Source organism: Poecilia reticulata, linkage group LG8 (assembly GCF_000633615.1).
Source record: "Poecilia reticulata strain Guanapo linkage group LG8, Guppy_female_1.0+MT, whole genome shotgun sequence".
NCBI classification, from domain to species: Eukaryota; Metazoa; Chordata; class Actinopteri; order Cyprinodontiformes; family Poeciliidae; genus Poecilia; species Poecilia reticulata.
The window spans coordinates 23393437-23412671 of record NC_024338.1 but is presented as its reverse complement, the minus strand read 5'-3'; the positions used below and the strand labels follow the sequence as shown (position 1 = coordinate 23412671).

The 19235-nt window shown below is 40.9% G+C and overlaps 2 protein-coding genes across 7 annotated transcripts in view; one reads left to right on the top strand and one right to left on the bottom strand.

Annotated features, from left to right (window-relative positions):
- The window catches only part of arhgap17b (Rho GTPase activating protein 17b), a 26235-nt gene extending 15442 nt beyond the window's left edge, over positions 1–10793 (top strand). For 2 of the 4 annotated variants that reach the window (XM_008416798.2, XM_008416797.2), the window contains 14 exons: positions 497–599; positions 879–947; positions 1025–1106; positions 2831–2958; positions 3571–3682; positions 3780–3861; positions 3959–4039; positions 4751–4864; positions 4969–5060; positions 5242–5377; positions 6179–6487; positions 7092–7213; positions 7429–7806; positions 9703–10793. In XM_008416798.2, coding sequence (XP_008415020.1) covers positions 497–599; positions 879–947; positions 1025–1106; positions 2831–2958; positions 3571–3682; positions 3780–3861; positions 3959–4039; positions 4751–4864; positions 4969–5060; positions 5242–5377; positions 6179–6487; positions 7092–7213; positions 7429–7806; positions 9703–9848 — 1954 coding nt within the window. In that variant the 3' untranslated portion in view covers positions 9849–10793. Of the gene's footprint in view, positions 1–496; positions 600–878; positions 948–1024; positions 1107–2830; positions 2959–3570; positions 3683–3779; positions 3862–3958; positions 4040–4750; positions 4865–4968; positions 5061–5241; positions 5378–6178; positions 6488–7091; positions 7214–7428; positions 7807–8337; positions 8390–9702 lie in introns of all 4 variants that reach the window. The other 2 variants (XM_008416799.2, XM_008416800.2) reach the window with 2 other exon arrangements.
- Positions 10738–19235, bottom strand: slc5a11 (solute carrier family 5 member 11). Of its 3 annotated transcripts, XM_008416795.2 has the most exons (15): positions 17900–19235; positions 16563–16634; positions 16311–16415; positions 16159–16218; positions 15972–16076; positions 15753–15858; positions 15537–15617; positions 15250–15455; positions 14223–14358; positions 14038–14145; positions 13798–13948; positions 12813–12981; positions 12516–12731; positions 12240–12357; positions 10738–12162 (listed from the first exon to the last, which is right to left on the bottom strand). In XM_008416795.2, exons 1-15 carry the CDS (start codon positions 18047–18049, stop codon positions 11930–11932), a joined length of 2016 nt encoding a protein of 671 aa, XP_008415017.1. In that variant the 5' UTR covers positions 18050–19235; the 3' UTR covers positions 10738–11929. The 3 variants fall into 3 exon arrangements, with proteins under 3 accessions (XP_008415017.1, XP_017161677.1, XP_017161679.1); XM_017306188.1 differs by having other exon boundaries at positions 15250–15617; XM_017306190.1 differs by lacking the exon at positions 17900–19235 and having other exon boundaries at positions 15250–15658; positions 16311–17177.

Here is a 19235-nt window from a genome sequence, read left to right as displayed (position 1 = left end):
TTATTCTTGCATATAATCATTTGAACACATGTACAGGGCATTTATATTCATCCAGAAATTGTATCCAAGGATGAACCGTGGAGATCCAGAATTCTCTTCCTAAATTCTTGGCTGATTGCTTTTCATTTCTACATGATGTCACACAAAAAGGTAGTATGTGACTGAGATGTTGCCTTAAAATACATCCACAGATGTGCCTCCATTTAATCTTGTGAAACTTGCAAAGCCATATCATCATCAACTGGACTTTTCCAAGTTGCTTTAATGTGGCTGTAGTTTTCCTTAACTTAAGCCATTTTTAAAGAGAGCTAAAGAAAAATATCTTGAAAAATTGTCTTATTTTGTCATTTAGCAATTAAAAAAAAATCTAACTTATCTAAAGCAAGAAAGATTTAATATCAGTCAATGAGGAAAAAGAGGTTGTGTTTTTCCATGTAATGTATATAAATATGTCTTCAACGGTAAGCTGCGGTGTGATTTGTTTTATGTCCTTCAGGTGGTATCAGGCAACAAAGTCCAACAACCAGGCCATGGCAGCTAAAGTAGACTCACTCAAGGATGAGATGGACGAAGCTCTCAATAAAGTAGAAATATGCAAGGTAACAATCGGTAACCATGGAGTAATCTGCTCAGCATGGTCTTTAACGGAGGCTCGTCTGAGCTAATAGGTGTACATTCCTCGGTTTAATGAAGTGTCTGAACAAAGAAGGCCTTGCAAGAATGGCTCAAGGCAATCATGCCAGGAAGATTATTAGCAGTGTAGTGTAATTAAAGGTCAAAGCTTTGTCATGTGGGGTTCATCAGTGTCGTAATGAGGAGTTTATGGCTGACGCTCAGAACAAAGGTTAAGGATGCTGTCACCTTCATTCATCCCACAGGACCAGCTGTCTGCAGACATGTACAACTTTGCCTCAAAAGAGGGAGACTATGCACGCTATTATATCATGGTGAGTTTAATAGCTCGCCTCACAATCCAAACAGCTGATTCGTGGATGGCAACGTTTTGTATTTGTGTGTGTTGCAGTTGTTAGAGGCCCAGGCCGAGTATCACAGGAAGTCTCTGTCAGCTCTGGAAGCAGCTATCCCCACCATCCAAATACAGCAAGGTGAGGACATGCTGTTTATAAGATCCACGAGTGTTTGCTTTATTCTGCGGTAGGGTGAAAAAAGTCCAAGCGGGCTTGTGATCTAAGCCAGCTTGATAGCTCTTGGTGTGAATCACAATGAGAGTTTCATTTCCTTTCAGTGCAAACAGAAGAGGATTGAGTTTTACCCAACAAAGGAAAATGAAACCACCAAGTCAGAATCAGTCAGCTTATCAACTGATGCAATAGTTAGACTCTGTTTCTATAGAAAGGTTGGGAATAGATTATCCTCCGTCTATAAGAAGTTATGTCACAAAGGTTAAATTAGCTCAGTGAATCATATCTAMTTGATTGTGAACCCCACCTCTCAATGATTGCTTGAGAAAGGCCCCGACCCTCCTGGAGGGATGCATGATTTAATTTTTTATTGTAGTATTTCTACGGTCGGGATTGATCCGATGCATTCTGGCAGTCAGGTCTGATGCCAATGTTATTCTTGGATCCGATTTAAGGCTGAGGCCACCGGAGTCCTGTGTTGCTTTTCTCTCTGATTTAACTAGAGCTTTCAGCTGACCGGCTAGAACACATTGCTAACACCGAGTTCCCAGTCCGATACTTCATTCAAAGAAGACACATGAAACCACGGCGGCTTTGAAGTAAAATATCACACTACGTTTCATCAGTAATGAATGTACTCACTCACTGTTAAATTTAGGTTTTGGCAAGCTCTCTAGTTTTTATCTTATCTAGTTCTTTTGATAGCAACAGACATTTTGTCCCAACTGGAGATTCTGCAGATCAGACTTAACATGCAGCTCCCACATGGGGATAATGTTCTGCCATAATGTTCTGTCAGCTTGTGATGTGGAAGTTTCATTGTTTAATCATACATTTTGCCCTTAGCTCATATCTGGGTCGACACACACAGCCACAGTCCTCAGTAAGCTGACTTTCTACTCCTGCTGGCTTTGTTGTCTTGTGAAATGGTACCCTGAAGTGCTAAGCTAACGCTAGCAGGGTTCCCTCTGTTTTAATAAAGCTCTTTGATAATTTGGTTCATCACATATTTCACTGTAGGTTTTATTATATTGTGTTCGAACAAACCGTACAGAAAAGTTGCTCTGTTAGTAAAAGTAGCATGCTGCTTCACAAGTCGTGAAATTCGTTGTTTCAGCTGATCACTGCACAGTTCTGCTGGGGTTACCTGAACACAGGACAGGTCACGAGACACGGACAGAGAGAAAGCAGAGTACTGTCTACCCCACTGCAAAAGTGCTTGGATAATAATGGATTAAAACATATTTGTTAGATCAACAAATATTTATGTTCAATTAGTTATGCCTACTAATTATTTAAGTGAAATTGTTCTAGATGGGAAAATACTAGAGTAGCTGAACACCTTTTCCAGTGATTATTTTCTTCTCTAAAGTTTTTTTTTAGATTTTTTAGATATTTGTGGTTGGGTTTAAACTCACAATTAGTGAGTTAATTAGTTTTTCAGAAGTCATAGACATGTTTATTTTAAAATCTATTTTAGTATATATAGATCTCAGAAACCTAACACCATGATWACGTGAGACTATAAATGGAGCCTAAGATGAAACCTAATTTGAGTAACGAATTCTGCATAAAAAAAATCAGGCAGAAGGACTTTCATTTAGTCTTTGAGTCAGACTAAAAGCCACATAAAACAACYATTTATCATTCGATCGGCCCCGACATGTTGATGTATTCCATTCATGTAGATTCATGGATAGAGAAGCCTGCGTTTGGAACGGCGTTGGAGGAACACCTGAAGAAGAGCAATCGAGAGATCGCTCTACCTTTAGAGGCCTGCGTCATGATGCTGCTGGAGACCGGCATGAGGGAAGAGGTAAAGATGAAGGGAAGGCATGAGTCAGAAAACAACCCACCAACGTAGGGGGCAAAGTTGATGCTTATTAACAAGAATTTCAACATAAATCTTTGGCCGTAAAAAAAAAAAAAAAAAAAAAAAAAAGTAAATGCTCGTCTCCGTTTGAGCTGGAAGGAGAGGAGGCTCCATAAAGGATGGCATCTACAGTCTGGAAACATCTGTTGCCAAGTTTTGGTCAGCTAGTCTTGGYCCTGCAGGGATAAAACATGTGTATGTGTGTGTGGACATCTGTTCGCCATTAGCCTCTCTGCTGTTGCACACTTTTAAATGTAACAGTACTGCTGGAYTCCCTGTTGACTGTGATTTAAAGCATTTTTATGAAGTGAAACCAAACCATTGTGCTGCGTCTGTCTGGTGCTCAGTCAAACAGAGACAAACGATTCTGACGATACCAGAACGGTTCCTCTCTTGTTTCTGACAGATATCTACTTCTCCTTTCCTATTCCCGGTGCTGCTGTAGCTTCTTGAATTTTTAAGGTGTTAACCAGAGCTGGGTGCAACAGTGCTAATTTTTTTTAACTCCCCCCTCCCTCCCCCCACTCCACCCCCTCTTTCTCATGTTCCTCTAAGGGACTCTTCCGGATTGCTGCTGGAGCTTCAAAACTTAAAAAGCTGAAAGCAGCACTGGACTGCTCCACTTCGCAACTTGAGGAGTTCTACTCAGATCCACATGCAGTTGCTGGTACAACTTCCGCGGTGGTTTAGTGAAAAGTAACACCATTTTCTCAAGATGCTTTTTTAAAAATGTATTTCTCATAGTATTTTTGTGCTTCTTACAGGAGCTCTGAAGTCTTACCTCAGGGAGCTACCTGAGCCTCTAATGACGTTTAGCATGTACGATGAGTGGATACAGGCCTCCAAGTAATAAAGCGTACACACACATGCACAGATGGGATTTTTAATATCCTGCAAGACATGTTTCCTGCAACTAATGCAATTGTTTTCTGTGTGTTTTCAGCATTTCTGACCCTGACAAAAGGCTCCAGGCTCTCTGGGTGATATGTGACAATTTGCCAAAGGCTCACAAAGCTAACTTTAAGTATGAGAACGCTCAGCAATGTTTCACTTAGATGTTTGGAAATTACRTCACCAGAACTTAAATTGCACTTTAAATGCCACACCTTTTGAAGAKAATTTATTGTAGAAATTTGATAATAATAAAAAAGTCAAAGTAATTTAATTATAGATCTTGAAATCTTGGAACAGTTTTAACGCTGTAAAATRAATCACCAAYAAGCAGTGGYTRTAAATGTAGCAAAAGAACAGATAATTGTACATTTCACAAAACTCCCTTTTATAACTGATGCCAAAGAGCATGAACACATTATTTCAGTCTTGCCATTTCTTCACTGGTTTCCTGTCAGTTTCCCAATTGATTTTAAGATTTTATTGCTTACTCTTAAAATTCAGACTGCTACAATCAGCCAATTTCTCTCAGATGTCCCAAGATCCAAATCCAGCCCTCAAATATCAGTGTTTCAAAACTATATTTCAAGCATCTCATATGTTATAAATGTAGATATTAAATGCATTTACAGAGAAATGATTTCTTGCTACTGGTCAGTTATGAATATGGCAATAAAACAATAAAAGAGCTCAGTCATTGAAGATGTAAGGTGATTGTGTAGCTTCATGGTAATTTTATTAAATTACAGCCAACATAAGGCTCTTATTTACCAATTTATAAACTGTATTGTAAAAGAAAAGCAGTTTCTTTTGCTTASCAGGGTACTGGTGGTTTCTTTTGCAGGTATTTGGTGAAGTTCCTGGCTAAACTGGCTCAGGAAAGCGARGTCAATAAAATGACTCCCAGCAACATCGCCATTGTCTTGGGACCCAACCTGCTGTGGGCAAAAACAGAGGGGTAAAAGACGGGCTCTTTGTTGCAGTTCTCTTGAATGCTTASTACGTGCATTTATTCCCGGCTTTTGTTCGTTTTATTTTGCTGCTGTGTCACTGCTAATTCAGGACGCTGGCAGAGATGGCAGCAGCTACGTCTGTCCATGTTGGGGCCATCATAGAACCCATCATCCAACATGCTGATTGGTTCTTCCCTGGAGGTAAATTGAAATTAGCTCTGATTAGCACCTAATTAATCAGATATAGTTTTTATTCATTCCCCACCAACAACAAAAACACAGAGTTTTGACAGTAAACGGTTCCATTCCATTTCTTTCTGTGTTGTGTCTGAATTAAATGGGAGATTTTGCCTCTGTTAATCGCATCTCTTCTTTCTTACAGAGGTGGAGTTCAATGTTTCAGGCATGTTCTCCATGCCCAGCCACCCGCCGACCCCAGACCTGGAGCCCGGGCTGGACAGGAAACGSCCCGGCAGCATCGGGCACGAAGGGGACGCTCACACGCCCCGTAAAGACAGGTACCCGTCTCGTCCCAACCTCAGCCTCAGCCTACCCCTCGTCCTCCCTTCCCGCCCCAAGACACTGAGCAGGCAGGAGTCGCGGGGCCCGGCAGTCTCTGCCCTTTACGTAGTGGCCGACGAGTCCATCACGGTCACTGAGACGCCCACTGAAGATCTGCCTAGCCCAGACTTCAAAGCTGTGCCGTAGCAGCATGTAGCGTTAATGAATTCAGTTACTGACCAGAGAAAGAAGGGATGATGTTTTCTTTTATCGCTGCACTGTTTTTTCCCTCATYTGTTTGCAAGATTTCACTACAATTTAATCACGTACCGTTTCATGGTAATGAAACTTTTTTTGTTTTTTGCTTCTTTATATGTTTTGAAGAAACTTTCATTGTCGGTACATGATTTTGTCTGTTTCTCTTTGTATTACTGCTCTGTACTCTTGTCATCTTTTTAATTTCCAATTAAAGCTTAGGTCTCTCTGTAGGTTTATATTTTGTGTGGGCTTCATGTGTTGCTTTTTGTAGCTCTGGTGTCGCCTGTAACTTTTATAGAGTGCAGCCCAGTGTTGCTCGGTTTCAGAGGTGACTGCTCTCGTGGTTTTATGTGCTCTTTTGGTTCTTCCTACTGGCCTAGTTTCACTGCTCTCAGGAAGTACTATCTCTCTCTTTATCTCTTTTCGGTATGTCTTACACCATCTCTCACTGCTCCTTGCTGTCTCTCTCTCTCTCTCTCTGTCTCCTGCTCCCCGTCACTGTTTGGTTGGCGTGTGGTTTTGCCCTCCTGAACTCTCTTCCCTTTCCCCCTCCTTCGTAGCCCTGTTAACAAACATCCGGAGCCTGCTCCACGCAGAATCAGCACTGTAAATAGAAAGCAGACACAACTAACCTCACCCACCTTCCAACCCTCACTGCCTCCTCTGGAAGCTGAGGGTTCCTCCCAGTCCGAGCTGCAGTGCCCCCAGGTTCAGTCGCCAGGTCCAGAGGCTAAGCAGCCGGGTCTGTTCACCGCCGCTGCTGCTGCTGCTGCTGGTGGTGATGGAGGCGGTGAAGCTCATGGGGGTGGGGTCCAGGCAGCCGCAGTGCAGCCTCAGGGTGTAAAGGAGCCCAGCGCAGAGGACAGCAGGTAAGGAGCGAGCTGAGGTCGCAACAGTACTCCACCGTCTGCTCGCAACCAATCAACCAGTCCGGAACCCGCCCAACCTTTTTGTTTGCCATGTGTTTGATTGGTAACTGTAAGGACCACTCTGGATCTCTTAGATCAATGACCTCCACCTCATGCACAGCATTTTAATTTGGCTTCCGTGATTAAGAATGCGATGAAAATCACGTTTGGCTTTGATCGTGCAGTTTATTTTTTCTCTGTTCTGCGTGCAATTTTGAACCTATTTTTAACAATACGACGCGCTTCTTTCCGCCTGCTAACCAGCACGTTCCAGTGCTCATCTGCTTCTTGGGCTTTTTCGTTTTGCATTCAATGCGTCACTGAAACAGTTTTGTGTCTGCATCGACTGACCTTTTATTGTTTTTGCATCTTGTTTGCCTAAATCTGAGTGATTCCTCTTGTTTTGACCTTTGTCCAATCTCGTGATGGAAAATGTATGTTGATGTTTGTGTGCATGATAAATTTTTTTTATTTGTATTTTTTTTATTTTGCACCATTAAAAAGTGTGTCATAGAAAGTAGAGTATTGATATGGTTTAACGCTTTGCTCTGTTGTATTTTAACAGCCAATCACGGGAACCCTTGTCCACCCCTCCTCAGCAGAGGAACGGTACACCCCACCTTACAGTCGGGACCCCGCACTCTCAGGGTGGGTCAAGAGGGCCGAGCCCACATATGGTCCGCAGAGGTGAGAACGGAGCTCACACTTTCATTCAGTTTACAGCGTTCTGCAAATGTTTTCACACTTTTCTTTTTTTACTTTATGTTATATGTTGATGTTGTCATGTTGATTTATCGCTTAACATCTCAATAAATTACATTAAAGTTTGTGGTTGTAGTGTCAAAAGACTTAAAAAAAAGTCAAGGGAATAAATAATGTCTTGTTGATCTTCTGCACTGAAGGCACCAAAAAGCAGGCACCGGCTCCGCCCAAGCAGCTCAGCCCATTCGCCTCTCAGTCCAGCAGCCCCCAGCCCCCAGCCTCTCCCGGTCACCCACCCCTCACAGCCCGTCGTCACTCCAGCAAAGAGTTCATCCAAGCCCCAAACCACCCACCGCCGCAACCCCCTCAAGCCCACCAGCAGGCCCAGGGAGACCCCTCGCCCCCGACAACCCCCACTCCTCCTGACACTCCGCCACCGTACGCCACTGGATCTCTGCCCCGCCCCTCCAGGCCCGCCCCAAAGCCAAGAGTGCGACCCAGCATGCCGCCGCCACCGCAGCCCCTGGCTAATGACAACGGTAATGGCATCTGCAGCTCTGCATCCAAGATCATAACAGGTGATTACGTTGTTCTACAGGTTCGGAAGCAGAGTATTAAAAGCTATTATTTAACAAAATGAAATGAAAGTTGTTCATTTAAATTTATCAGGCAGTTTTTTTTTTTGTTTTGTTTTGTTTTTTACATCAAGTTGTAATTAGTCCAGGGTCTCTGTCACATCTGTTAAGCATGTTGGATTTTTCACAATATTCCAGATGCATGTTTATGATATTAAAGTAGCTGATTGTGTCGGATTCTGCAAGCTGTTCACTTTTTTTGACGTTTGAATAAAATTCTTCTTCTTTTTGGTTCAAGTTGAAGCGAAGAAAACACCATCTCCAGCCATCTTTCCAGCAACTTTTCAGCAATTTTATTTATTTTTTCCCCCTTTCTGCTCGTCTGCCGATAACCGTCTGAAGCTTCCTCTTAGGGTGCTGCTGTTTTTAGATCTCTAGCTTCTTCTTATGGTTTCACTGTCTCGATTTGTGTCACTCTGAACGGAACTGTGTGGTGATCTGAAGCATGACAGGAAATGTGTGTAAACATTGCAGATGTCTGAGCTGCCGACCTGCCTGTAAGATGAGCTTTGCCGGGCAGGTGATGGTAAGGTTCCTATTGGCTGGGTGTGTTGGCACTTTTTGCTGCTTCATGTTTGTTTGTCTATTTTTTTGGGGGGGAAAGCAACTAGCAACTAGAGCTTTGTTGCATGTATAATACATGTAACTCAGACAGGTGTATGTGCATCTCAATAAGTTATGATATCATTAGGTTAATTTGTTTCTGGTTATTCAATATATATCTAAAAGCCAAGAAAAGACAAAATACAGTCACTTGTAAAATAAAAATGTCACATAAGACCAATATTAAAATGACTCTGGGATTTTACTTCACAATTATCTCAGGGGTTTTCATTTATTCTTGTTGCATGTACAATTTTCTACCACATTTTTCCCCCTTCCACTCAACTCTCCAATGATATACTTGGAGATGGCACTCTTTAACAATGACATTTTCAGGCTTACACTCCATAAAATGTAAAATGCCAAGTGAGGAGTCTTCCTTGTAACTGCATAGACCATAACATGATACTTCTGCAGTAAATGGTGCATGATTTTGAACAGGAAGAACATAATGGAATTAACCTTTGACAAATAAAAAGGGGTGAAAATGTGGAAAAACTGAACCTGCATTATAAAACACTAATTGTGGCAGAAAACTAACACTGTACACCACTTTGATTGCACCACACCAACAGTGATTCATGGTGGTGTTGGCGTCATGCTGCGGGGGTTTCATTTTTAGCAGGGACGGGAAGCTCTGTAGGAGATGGGAAGATTGATGGTGCAAAAAGCTGGAAAAAAATGCTTTTAGAGTGAAATATTTAAGGTTTTGCAGAGGAGGGTGGGCAAAACTGTTAGCAGTCTCCAGCTAGCTAACAGGTTAACTTTTGGATGATATTCTAATTTATTGAGATGCACCTGTATGTTCATGTGTGAAGGCATGATTTTGTGCATTTGTCTGTTCATAACCTGCTTGCATTTAGGTTTAACCCCTGCCCCGATGGCCTCTGTCTCTTAACTGTTTGCTGTGACACTAACGTGCTTCTAAACAGGATCAGAATTATTTTTTTCTACTTTCTGTGGTCAATGCTCTTAGCCAGATCTGCACCATAAAATTTTTGTTGCCTTTACAGATTAACACACCAAGGAGACCAAAGAAAAAAGAAAAAAAAATCCCTCATACATTTTTAGCAGAATTGATTATATTTAAATCACAGAAGAGTCCTTGGTGTCTTAAAGAATGTGGAGTTTGTAGCGGTGTGTGTGTGTGTGTGTGCGTGTGTGTGTGCAGCTGCTTGTCTTATTTCATGATGTGTTTGGTGATTGCTCCATCTGGGTTTCTTTGTTCTTTTGCAGATGGAGGCCTGGTTATGAAGGGGATCACAAGAGCTTTTGTCCCTCAGGTGATTGAGGAGCGAGAAGTGAAGGGCTCTGCTGGTCAAGAGTCCACCTCCACCCTGCACCCAACCCCCCAAATTGAGGCAGAGAACACTGCTCTGTAGAATGCGCTCCAGCTTTTATTGTTCATTTAAGACAAGGCGCCAGGTCTGCTTACAGGATGCCAACAGCTTTTTTTTTTCTTTCTTTTTTTTAATATTTTGTCTACTCCACTGAGTCGAACCAGAAGCCTCGTCGTAGAGTGGTGGCTTAAACTACAAAACCCATGTGCAGCCATCGCTTCCAACATTGAACTCTTTTTGCTGCACGCTCTGCTAGGTGTCTAAAAATTGAATTGCAGAGCCAAAGCTTAAAGGACCGGAGTTGTACAGCAGCTTAACTGAGGAAAAAAAAAAAGAATGCTGGAGAAGTTTCACCTTTTTGTACCTCTCTTTGTTTTTATGCCAAAGTGTCAAAGCTTAAGAATCCTTTTGGAGACAAGCATCTGAGTGCAGTTTTAGTTTTAGTTTTGAGATTTTAATTTTGACATTTGAATTCAAACTGTCACTTATTTATCGTGAAGCTAAACTGAATTTTCATCCTCCAAATTTGGCTGTTTCATCTGACAGAAATGAAATGTTCACAGCCTGCAGGACGGTATTAAGAAATAGCTAACGGGCCAAAGATGATTGTGAGTTGTTTAGCACAGATTAAGAGTTGCGATGACCAAATACATTGGGAAGGGTGCAATAAGAGATGCAGCCGTCTTCCGCTGATGGCCTGTTCAGAGCTCGTTGCTGCATTTTCAGGTGGTTTTACAGAGATGTCTTGAAGACCACAACAGGGTGAGGTTTGATTGTCTCGTTTTTAAACAGGATTCCTTTTTGACGTCCRCTAAGCTGATTTTTAAATGGGAAAAGTCCTATTTGATGAGTCAAGATTTGCTTTTATTGTTAAAAGGGACAATCTTCTTGTTGTAATCACTCCTACTCCAAAATCAAAGCTTTGACCAAATACAGAAAAAACATTAAAATCTTTATTTTATTTTTTTTTTCTTTGAGTACAATTCACTATGACTTTGTTTGTGGTCTTTTTTACTCTTCGGCACACAATGCATCATTGTTACACACAATTAGTTTTATTCAACTCTTTAGGAAAAAGGTTGCAAGTACAGATATTTATCCAGTAAGGCACATAAAAAAAACACTGAATGTGAATATACTTTGAATATAATTCACTTTGCAAATAATACATAGAAACAGTATTTTAGAGGACAAAATATCACTATTCTGGTTAATTTTGGTTAACTCCAGGTTAACATATATAAAAATATGTACATATTTTATATTTGCAGCATTTGTACCACCTCAAACATTTTCACAGCCACGTGACCAAATAGTTCAATGTATTTTATGAGCGACTGCGGCTAACTGGATAAAGTAGATGTGTTTCAGGCTTAAAGTTGTAGGCTTGATTCCAGTTTTCTCCTCTGTCATTTAACCCCAGATTGTGTACTAAGCTGCTTGCCTGTTTGTGAATATCTGTGTTTGAATGCAAACAGGGCTTTATAGATTACGTTTATTTACCATTGACCAGCACAAAGTAAAATGATTATAATGTAGAAAGAAAATGATGAGTAAACTATCAATCACAACTAGAGATTGACATTTTCATATTACGTAAAATATCACAAAGATTTTCTCCAACCGTATTTCCAAAGCTCATCTTTCATTGCTGGGAAAAAAAAGGATTCCCACAGTATTGTGTTGCCACTGCTGTGTAGGACCTTGGTGCTAGAGGGTGCTGGTTGTGCCGTATAATAGATTAAACTCCTCCATGAGAAGTTCAAAGCTCATCTAAACCTCCTTTAAACTTCTCCACCACTTTAGGCCACGCCTCCTTTTCTTGCTGTTTATGATGCTGTTTGCTCCCTAACAAAGCTCTGAGGCGTTCACTGAACAGATTTATACCGAGATTAAATCACACACCGGTCTGTTTCCTAATTGGCTAACTTCTAGAGGCAATTGGTTTTAATTTAGGGGTGTCAGAGTAAGGGAAGGAGCTGAACAGAAATGCAGGCCATGCTGTAAAAATATTTTCATTCATATTTGTCTATAAGGATCCAATAAAACACATTGAAGTTTGTGGTTGCGTCGTGATACAGAGGGGATAGGAATACTTTCATAAAGTTTGGAGTTCTTCCCCTTCAAGCCCAGTAGCCGATGATGAAGACCGTTACCGAGAGGCAAATGATGAGGTTGGCATTGACGAGGTGCCGTAGACTGGACTTTTCATCCAGAGTGCAGATGATCTGCTCAGGCGCAGGCGGGGCCACGGCGTCGCTGTCCGCTTCACTTCGTCTCTCCATCCCACACAACCAGTAGATGGCAGACATGAACCTGGACTGACTGGGAGGACTGGACACAGACGAAGCCGAGTCTGCAGAGGTCAGTGAAAAACAGCGTTAACGAGGCAGTTTGGAAGTAGAAGTTGGGAGATGTGCAGCAGAGACAGACCTCTCCTTTGATCGACGGCTTGTCCATTTCTGCTTTCTATACGTCTGTGTTCCTCTGGGACCTCTTGCTCTTTTGGCTTCGCCGGATCAAACCTTGTGAACCAAGTGAGACGACTTATCTGTTCAGAAAGCAAAGCAGTAAGAACATGCCACGGCTGGAGTCTGCCTGTATCTTAGCACATTATTGACACCTAGTGGTGCTGTAGGTAAATGTTTTAGTTTCTGTGAGGTTTGCAAACTAAGAACCAGCTGAGAAAAGGCCAGAATGCTGCTTCACCTGTTCTGGACTGGGCTCCTCGGTAGCCAGGCTGATTACAACCACCACAGCCAGGGTGATGAAGGACAGCAGCATGGAGAAGTAGAGGTAATGGACGTATTTCAGCACGCCAGGTCTGTCGTCCTCTTCAAAGCACAGCGGCGCAGGGTAGATGAAGTCCAACAACATGCGTATGCAGCCCACCGTGAGGCCAATAGCGAGACCCCAGAAGGCGCCCTGCGTGACGAAACAAACCCATAAGCAAATCGGAGCAAGACGGCTCATTTTTAAATGCAGTCTGATGATTAAGCTCCTCACCTGCTCATTAGTCCTCTTCCAGAAGCAGCCCATGAGGAAGATGATGCTTACAGGGGGCTGCAGGTAGGTGCTGATGGACTGGATGTAGATGAAGAGCTGGCCACCCTGACTGGCCTGGACGACAGGGATCCAGAGCACTGACACCGCCACCAGGACGAGCACAAACACCCTGCAGGGTCAACATGTAGTTTAATGCTTTAAATAAGCAATTTAGCTGTATGCTGAACCGATATGCATGGTTTTAAGCTGCAACTTCTTTTTTTTTTTTTTTTAAGGACTAAGGTGAAAACATTTGGAAAAATCATGACTTTGGAAGTGCAGTGCCTTTCAAAAGTACCATTTGAACTTTATTACATCACAACATCAAATATGTATGTATTTTATAGAAATTTTAGACAAAGTCTAATGCATAATTGTGAAGTGAAAGGAAGACAAATGAATTTGACATTTTTCAGAAACMAAAAACTGAAGAATACAATAAATATTTGTGTGACAGTCGACACTTTGTTGAGTCGCCTATTGCTGCCATTACAGCTGCAGGTATTTTGTGGGTATAAAACAAGTCAAACTCAGTTATGTTGGATGGAAAGCGTGTTGTAATATTAATTTTTAAGTCTCATTCTAAATTCTACTCAAGATTTTTAGAATGCACAACTAATATCTGTAATTCTCCCACCAAAGCCAGCTAGTTATGACTTCTGAAGACAAACAGTGGCACCAGATTGTTTTAGGGGTAATAGAGTAAAATCAACCGCACTTTTCAGATTTTCATCAGTAAAAAAAATTTTAAAATGTGTCTCATTTTCCTTTAACTTTACAATTATGCCCTACTTCGAGTTATCCAGGGGAATGAATACTTTGGTGTATAGAGAGTTAGATGGACAAAACGACCATATATCAAGCTGTATTTCTTCTTCTCTATAAAATAAAATATTTTCATAAGTGGAGTTTCTGTTCTTCGCTTGGATGCTACAGTGAGTCATACCTCCCCACAATCATGAGCTCCCATTCAGAAGCACGAGATCTGAAGCTCTTCCATAAATCCATGGTGAAAATGGTACTGGAGCTGTTGAAGATGGAGGTCAGAGACGACATGAGAGCAGCAATCATCACCGCCATCATGAGCCCTCGCAGTCCTGAGAAGGAAGAGGGGCAAGTAGGCAGCCATCTGTGTGAAAGGAAGATGGGGGGAAAAGGGAGAGCAACGGCAGAAACAGCGTCTCACCTGCAGGGAGAAGCTCCATAACCAGTTTGGCATATGCAATGTCCGAACAGCCCACTGAGTTCCCACAAATCTGCTTGCACAGGTCCGGGTCTGCACACGCCACTTCATCTAGACACAATATCATACAGTGAGCACGGTAAAAAAGGGAACTACCCTGACTGTTCCCCCAACATCCCAATCTGTACCTGGGTAGAGGATCCTGCTGATCATCCCGGGGAGCATGATGGCAAAGAAAGGCAAAACTTTCAGGTATGCAGCCAGGAGAGACCCCCCCTTAGCRTGGGTCAAAGTCTTTGCAGCCAGAGAGCGCTGCACAATCACCTGCAGGGAACCAAGAGAGACTCTCAGCTTCCGGGCTTTGGTAAATGAATGACTGAGATTTTCATTGGAAGAATCTATTTAGCATAAATCAGAATGGGAACAGCAATCCTGTAACTCAGTGTTGTCACCTAACTGATAAGTCAGTAAATGATCAGTTGAACTGCCTGTCCATTTTTCTGTTAGGTCACTAATACTGGGAAGCAGAAAGTTTTTAACAGAAAATTATGTCAACAAGCTAAATCCAGGAGAAACGTTTAGCACATAAGTAAATAGAAGTTTTCGTTTAGTCTTTTAAAGATGAAAAATATCCTTTTTTTTAACAATCATAAAATGTTTATTCTAGAAATCATGATTCTTAAATATAATTTTATACTTTACCATGCTTTTTATAACACAATTCTGTTTTACTCGAAACAAACAAAAACTGCAACGGAAACATTTATTTCACCGATAAAGCAAATGTCTTCAGTTTTCAGCTGTGGGTACTTTGGATCATTTGCTTAAATACACATAAATACGCTTTCAGTTGACAGCATATTCATGTGTCAAAGCTCAGACCTAAAGCAAGACTTAATGAGACTCTCCAAGAATTTGTGATATATTTTTAGAGAAGAACTGATAACGTTTTCACTCTCTGGTTGTACAAAGCTGGTAGAAACACACCCCAAAGACCTGCGGTTGTAATTGAAGCAATACAGTTTTTGCTTAGGAGGACTGAATACAACAGCAGATTCTGAAAACGGCATCATTTTCAATTGGGATGTCAGATAACATAATAAAATACATTGCAAGTACATAAGAGTTTGCATCATGATTATATGAAAAACCTCAAGGCATGTAAATGTTTTTGTATGTGGATGGCTGAGTTCAAAAATGAACTTATTGCGGTACCTGATCAGAACACCAATACCACATGGAGGGGACGGACATGCCGATGATGACACCAGGCCAGGGCAGGTCAGAGTGCACCGGGTCTCTGAATACGTGAAAAGCGTCATCTCGAGGGACGCCGCAGGTCGAGTTGGGGACACGGACCGAGGGAACGGCGGCGAAATATCCCTTCATCAGCACATTCCAACCTCCGACCTCAACAAAACCTCGGAGCGGAGGCAGAAACAAAAAATAGGCGTGTAAAATTAAGCAGTGGGAAGTGACAAAATCAGTAGCATCTGACTTACTAAAACCCATGAGGGTGAGAGCTCCAGCCAGCATGATTGCAGTTTGAGCTGCGTCAGTGTAGATCACAGCAGCAAGGCCTCCTATAGAACACGACGCATGGTTCATCAGCCACTTTCTTAAGCTAGCGCAAAACAAAAGATGAAACGCACGGGACTCCTACGTGCAAATGCACAATATGTTTTACACAATTTAGGTGATGGAGGGAGAAAAGTCACCTGCTACGGTGTAGAGGGCAGTCACCGCGAGCAGCAGCACCACGGCCAGGTAGATATTCCATTTCAAAGCAAGCTGGATGAACACAGCACCTGCATACATGTCCACCTGACCACAACAATGAAAAAAAAACAATACAGTAAACAATTTGAGTTCATACATGCAGATTTATGCAATTTTTCCACCCAGACACATAAATCCCTGTTGTATTTGTGCCATACCGATATTTTTGTAAAGATGTAAATAAATAGGGACAGGACGGCTATAAATAACTGCGTTCTTCTTCCACCGAAGCGCTTCTGCAAATATTCTGGCATGGTTGTTACCTGGAGAGGAGAGAGTGTATTAGGAGTCGCTCTCACACCATAAGTGCACTCCTGTGCAAGTTGGTGTGTGTGGGAAACTCACCCCGGAGGAAATGTAAATGGGCAGGAAGAGCCATCCGAGCATCAACACCATAAACATTCCCTGTTTTGTTTTTGTTTTTTTAACAAATGCAAAGACATTAACATTGATTCTTCTTCAGACTTTCTTTTTTTACATTAAATATGATGTCTTACATTCCATTCGTAAGCTATCGCCCCAATTCCTGCTGCAGCTCCTGACCCGGCCAGACCGATGAAATGTCCGCTGCCAATGTTACTGGCAAACAGTGAGGCCCCAACCTAAATATAGTTGAGGAAATTAGGATTTAGATCAACTTGGCCTCAATTAAAAAAAAGAGGATAACAGCACTTCTTCAGCTGTTTTAATCAGAAAATCAGTCCATCTTTTTTTTTTTTCCTCCAAAGATTTGATGGTGTTTTACTTACTGGCCACCAAGTCATACTCTTGCCAGCTAAAAAGTATCCATCCACTGTGCTGCGCTTCGTTCTCCACATGGACTAATAAAATAAAACAAAGTCAATTATTTAAAGTATACAGAGGAAGTTGTTTAGTGTTCAGGGTTTCGATGTTACACAGGTGTCCAGTTTGCTCTTGAACATCATACCAGTTGTGTTTCCCTTTATGATGTTTAGCTAAAGTTGGTTTGTGGTTCACTGCTCTGTCACTTCCATTTTTTGATGAGAGCAAGTAAAAAATCCATATATTTTATTCTCATTTTGTCACAATTTGATTTGTGAAACATTAATGTTGATACATTAACAGCTCCTGCTTCTATCTTGAAGTCTGACAAGAAAAAATACTTCCAATATTATAAAACATTTCTTTAAAAAAAAAAAAAAAAAAAAAAGCCTAGAAGCATCTTTTCATGTGGTGCATCTGGCTTGTACCATATGCCAGATTCGACGTATTTTATTTTATTTATGGAAACCTTTTTGAAGATTGTTTTGCTGCTGTTTTATTCCATATTTTTCTAAAGACAGCTTGAAATATAAAATCTGCATTACATTCACAAGCACAAAATCTAATGAATACATATCGTGATAAAACTGGATAAAAAAAAAGACACTCAGAATTATGTCCATAATTTTTGAATGGCAGAATTTAATAAATGTGAAATTTATTCAATTAAAAACATATGCTATGTTTTAAAATCATGAAAGTCTTAGATTAAAATATTACATTTATATACCACAAGTCTTATTGATAATATTTAATAAGAATAATGACAACATGTGACTATTAAATGCAATATAATCAAATATAGATAAATAACCCTAACCCTGATATTAATGGCTTTAATAACTGAAATAAATTAATTAATTATAACTCATATAACAATGTGCACATTTCTTCTCAATTTTTAATATACGTTAACAGATTGTAGTTATGGTTTTATGTTTTTTTCACTGAACTGTTGCACTTTTTTCATACATGACCAAATTTTCTCGATTACAAGATACTAAGTATTTCATTATAGCATCCTCAGTCATTTATGTGAACCAATAAGCAACACATAATTTCCTGCTTCACGCCTGTTTGAGTTGCTTTTTCACTTCCATCTGTGACATTCGTACATGTGACTCAAACAGTTTGAAGACTGATAAACTTGGGATGACAAAGGCTGCACAAGAAAAAACGGGTAAACACAACCGATAAAACCAGCATGGTTCAGTATGTTCCTGTTTCAAAACAAACGCTAGTATCTTAACCGTTTTTATATCGCCAACAGCAAAGAGGGGACAGATAAAGACAGACTTCTTACCCAGAAACCCACAGCCAGAATCAGCAGGAAGTAGACAACCAGGACCACAATATCCACAGTGTCCAGGGTGCTGCTCCCAAAGGAGGGCTTCTGGGTTGGGGGCATGGTGGTCGTCGGTGCTCTTTCACCAGTTGCGTGTTTGAAGGTCATCTGGAAAATGCAACAAAGTTTGTTTCATGCTAAGAACAGAGAAGAACGTTTACTCAGCTGAAGCAGAAAAGGGGCTTTTCATTACACTTCCCAAACCGTCTGAAGTTTTACAGTATTCTGCAGTCTTTTGTATGGAGGCGCTTGCTTTATTTATTTCTTTTTTACTCCCTGGCAGCATGATCTGACATTTAATATTTATAACCCTTCCACGGGTAAAGGCAGTCATCTCAGCCTTCTCATTTCTTGACACTTCTTGCAGATTTGTACCATCAAATGAAGAATCAGCTTTAACCTTTGATGTAAGTATATTATTAGTTACTGCAGTAAAAGCTACAAAACGATCTTTAGACTACGGCGTGTCACAGTTTGCAATGTTTGATAAACTCACCTTTCAGTAATTTGTCCTCTTGAGTCTCATACCATGGGTCTACCTTGCATTTAAACAACACAGCATGTCAAGCAAGAACCCACAGACAGTCCTTGTATTCCGGCTTTTGTCTTGAATCGTCTTCTACACATCATAAGGTTCAAACTCCACTTTCCCAACATGCACAACAAGGTTTAGTTAAAATGTAAGGGATTTATTACACCTCTCACAGGGAGGTGTGTGAAAGAAGGTTTCCTCATGTCTGTAAATAGCCAAAGGACTGCCGTAAAGGAGTTTAAATTCATCCAAATTACTCACGAGACGAAATAAGAGCAGAAGAAGTGGAGCAACCTATTTGAGTTCATGTGCCTGTGAACAGTTACAGCCACAAAAAAATGCTACTTATGTCTGCTTCTGCAGACCAACGGCTTGCAGCAGTAGCAGGAGCCACGTCAGCAGTCGTAAAGAAAAATATTCATACAATGAAAAGGTCGGAGGAAATTGACAAAGAAAATTGACGTTATAAACCAGTCTATTCTCGTCGGTGCAGCAAAAGTTAATGTTAGAAAAATACAACAAAAGCAGTGCCCATGCAACTCTTTATATTTGTCTGAATTTATTTGTCACAATAAAAAATACAGATGTCATATTTTATATATGGTAAATGGAGAGCAGTGCTTTAAATATAGCTTTTTAGTACTCAAGCAAAACAAAACAGCATGTACTAGTATATCATTTGAAAACAATGCTTACAGTGGTTTAAACATTTTTTTTTAACAATTGCACTTCAAATAGTAAAAACTAAGGCATGCATTTATT